Source organism: Crocuta crocuta, unplaced genomic scaffold (genome assembly GCF_008692635.1).
Source record: "Crocuta crocuta isolate KB4526 unplaced genomic scaffold, BGI_CrCroc_1.0 scaffold248, whole genome shotgun sequence".
Taxonomy (NCBI): domain Eukaryota; kingdom Metazoa; phylum Chordata; class Mammalia; order Carnivora; family Hyaenidae; genus Crocuta; species Crocuta crocuta.
In genome coordinates this window covers 99,739-103,549 of record NW_027532409.1, presented here as the reverse complement: position 1 = coordinate 103,549, position 3,811 = coordinate 99,739, and the positions used below count along the sequence as shown (strand labels likewise).

General features: G+C 38.2%; 1 protein-coding gene across 1 annotated transcript in view; it reads left to right on the top strand.

Annotated features, from left to right (window-relative positions):
* The window catches only part of SRSF6 (serine and arginine rich splicing factor 6), a 5,070-nt gene extending 2,151 nt beyond the window's left edge, over positions 1 to 2,919 (top strand). Inside the window, exons 3-6 of the mRNA XM_077778889.1 lie at positions 831 to 955; positions 1,304 to 1,512; positions 1,773 to 1,856; positions 1,956 to 2,919. Of these exons, the coding sequence (XP_077635015.1) occupies positions 831 to 955; positions 1,304 to 1,512; positions 1,773 to 1,856; positions 1,956 to 2,316 (779 nt within the window). The 3' untranslated portion in view covers positions 2,317 to 2,919. The remainder of the gene's footprint in view (positions 1 to 830; positions 956 to 1,303; positions 1,513 to 1,772; positions 1,857 to 1,955) is intronic.
* Positions 2,920 to 3,811: the final 892 nt, after the last annotated feature.

Here is a 3,811-nt window from a genome sequence, read left to right as displayed (position 1 = left end):
AATAATGGCAGGGGCCAAAGAAAATACTATTTTAAAGTAATGTGGTATGGTACCACACAGTAGTTTTATATAAGCTTTATGCTGCCTTTGAATTATTTGGGGCATGTTATTGGGAGGAGGTGGGAGGGGTTTGGTTATGTTAAATGTTTGATGTTGAAATTGTTGCATGTTGAATTCAAACTTTTTAACAAGTCCTTGATGTTTCAATTTGAAAGTGACCAATGGGGCTGAGGCTGTGTCCACTGAGGCTAAGATGACTGCCTTTCCTGATTGGCCTTGGCTTTTCCATACATTGTGTGACCCTTGCCCTATGACCCTTTGGCTGACCTTACCGGAAGCCATGACGACAGCAGCCTTTTGCCATTAGACGCAGGGTGATGGTGAGGATTCCAAGGGTTAGACAAAACTGGTTAATCTGAACTAGGTGACTGTTACCTTGCGTGTTTTGTGGCCAAACCACCACCAAAAACCTCACACTGTGATGTAAGTACTTAGTGTAACTAGTAAACATTTTTGTAAAATGTAGAAATGCATGTAATCAGTTAAGTTTTATATTTTACAATGTTATGTAAAATAAAACTTAGCGAGGTAAATTGAATAAAGGAGCAGTCACTCTCTAACAGATTGTAGGAGAAGTTTAGTTGGATTTAGTCTATTTGACTTGCCCTTAATTTAATTTATGGCAAATCACAACTGTATCGAAGGTTTAGCAATATAATAGCAAAGTCCTACTCCAGTAAATAAAAGTTGATATGTTTGTACTAACTTTCAAAAAAAACATGCATTCCTATCATTACAAAGCATCTAATTATTCTCATCACGTGATAAAGGTGGTGGAGGTGGATACAGCAGTCGGAGAACCTCTGGCAGAGACAAATATGGACCACCTGTTCGTACAGAATTCAGGCTTATTGTAGAAAATCTTTCTAGTCGTTGCAGTTGGCAAGATTTAAAGGTATGTGCTATAATTTGAGATAAAAATGATTCGGCTGGGGTGCCTGGGTGGCTCAGTCGGTTAAACATCTGGCTCTTGATTTCAGCTCAGGTAACGATTTCACAGTTGGTTAGGTTTGAGCCCCTCATTGGGCTCCACGCCGGTAGCTCAGCCTGCTTGGGATCCTCTTGCTTTCTGCTCCTCCACCTACCCCATGTGTATGTTCTCAAAGTAAATTTTTAAAACACGATACAGCTAATGTTTTAAAAGTAGGCTTTTGTTTTCACCTTTCCGTTTGTGAGAATCGTTCAGTATGTAGATCTTTTTCATTACGTTTTTGGATTTAATCAGTCTTGTTGGCTTTTTTAGGATTTCATGAGACAAGCAGGTGAGGTAACCTATGCGGATGCTCACAAAGAACGCACAAACGAAGGTGTGATTGAGTTTCGGTCCTACTCTGACATGAAGCGTGCTTTGGATAAACTGGATGGTACAGAAATAAATGGCAGAAATATCAGGCTCATTGAGGATAAACCACGAACGAGCCATAGGCGCTCTTACTCTGGAAGTAGATCAAGGTAATTTGTTGAAATACAGGAAAAGGAGAGGAAACCGTATTTGCCAAGAGAAAAGAAAAATTCAGCTAGCAGCATTTCGATTGATACTTAGTTGAAGTTAGTTCACTATGTAGTCTCTACTTTGTTGGGGTTCTTCTGAATGTTTTAAGGTGGATTTAATTTATAGTAAGCCATTATTGTGTGTGTTGTTTTTTCTAAACAGAAAAGTTCGGGTTGAGATGTAATGAGACTAAGATTTTTTATTGCGTCTTTTGTTATAGGTCACGGTCTAGAAGAAGGTCACGAAGTAGGAGTCGCAGGAGCAGCCGCAGTAGATCTCGAAGCATCTCAAAAAGTCGCTCCAGGTAAATAGTAAGATGTTATATATCTTTTTTTCTGAATGTTAACTCTATTTGTATGCTCTGGCAAGGTACTGAGAAAAAAATCTGGCTCTTCTTGTCCAGATCCAGGTCTCGGAGCAAAGGTCGATCACGTTCTCGATCAAAAGGCAGGAAATCCAGATCAAAAAGCAAATCTAAGCCCAAGTCTGATCGGGGCTCCCGTTCACGCTCTCGAAGCAGATCTAAGGAGTATGAAAAATCTCGAAGCAGGTCTCGTTCTCGATCTCGTTCCCCCAAAGAAAATGGAAAAGGTGATATAAAGTCAAAATCTAGATCAAGGAGCCAGTCTCGTTCAAATTCACCCCTACCTGCTCCACCCTCAAAGGCACGTTCTGCGTCCCCTCCACCAAAAAGAGCTTCAAGATCCCGCTCTAGATCTCGTTCAAAGTCAAGGTCACGATCCAGGTCGAGTTCCAGAGATTAACTTAGAACTCTACATTCTTTGCACACTATTATGGAACACTTTCCTACTTACTTGCTTAAGCAGTTATTCTTCCATGTTTATACTTGGCCTCTTCTGCAAGAGGAATTTCCTGAAAACAGGGGCACACAGAAATTTGATTTGTGGCCAAATTTGATGAAAAAGATGAGGTTCTAAAGAAATGGTGGCATGAAGTCAAAGATCTTCTCCCTTCTTTGTAGAATTAAGATAACTTTGATTTTATAGCTTTTGAGCTAAAAATAACTTTTGTAAAGATTAAGCTCATTTAGATTTTTTTTAAGTATTTCAGCAGGATCTGCTGCAGGGGTTTTGTTGTTTTGTTTGCTTTTAAATTAACCGTTTCAAGCTTTGAATACGTAAGGCTTTAGAGGGAGAACCCAATTTTCAATTATGTTGGCTTTTTATAAGCTTGAGTTATGTAAGATTTCAATAAAAATTTGCTACCAAGATGATTGCCTTACTGAATAGGTCACTATTAAATTCCTTTTAATATTGATAATCTACTCTTTGTGGATACGATGTAAAAACAAAGTGTAAAAGAAGGCAAGCCTCAGACCAGCAATAAATTATTCAATTTGGATAACATTTTGTGCTGTTAATCAAATTTGCCAAAGTCCTATCTGCCCCTTTGAGTTTAAAATGTATTTCGTAGTCTCGTCTATTACACAATTTTGCCTAAGTTAGTGTATTTTAAGTGATGAAAATTTTTCAACTTTAATTGAACTCTTGAGGAAGTAGTTCTTAATACTTGGGAACCCATTTAGCCTGGTAATCCCACTTCCTGGAAAAGGTCAGTGTAATTAGTGTTTTGTTAGAGTATGGTTCCATGGTGTTTAGTGTTCTATGAAAATGAAAGTAGCTTTTCTTTGGTAATTTAGCACATTCTTGTTCAAAGCAGAAAAGCAAAGTACTGCATTTTCAGCTGGAAGATTATTATATTTAACAGGCACTTAACTGGTTGCTTGGTAAAATTGGTTGCTGATTAGAGTGAAATTCCACGCAACAATCAGTCGTTAATAGTTGATGAGGTTATGTGATAATCGATGAGGTCATCCTTGCAACTTTACAGCATATGGTGGGCTTGAAAAGAATATACATGGGTAAACCCTAAATTTTCTGTACTTTGGCATGAAGTGTAATATATGCTATAGAACCCAAATTACACTGCAAATTTGTGGGAGTTACTGGGTAACCAATGAGTCCATGCATATATAAACCTAATTAGTTGAAGTTGCAGGTTGAGAAATGAATTACCTTCTATCTTTATGTTTAGATACTTTCATTCCACTTAAAAGCACTCATTTCAAACCTTGGTTTGAAACCAAGATATAGATTGTTTGACTCTGCTTATTATCTTCTAGAAGCTGTCCCTATGTAAGGTGTCAAGGACTGGATTGTACTATAGTGGGGCATGGTGGCACAGTGCTCATCATGCCACAGATATGACTAGAAAGCATGATAATCTAGAGTTGGTTCG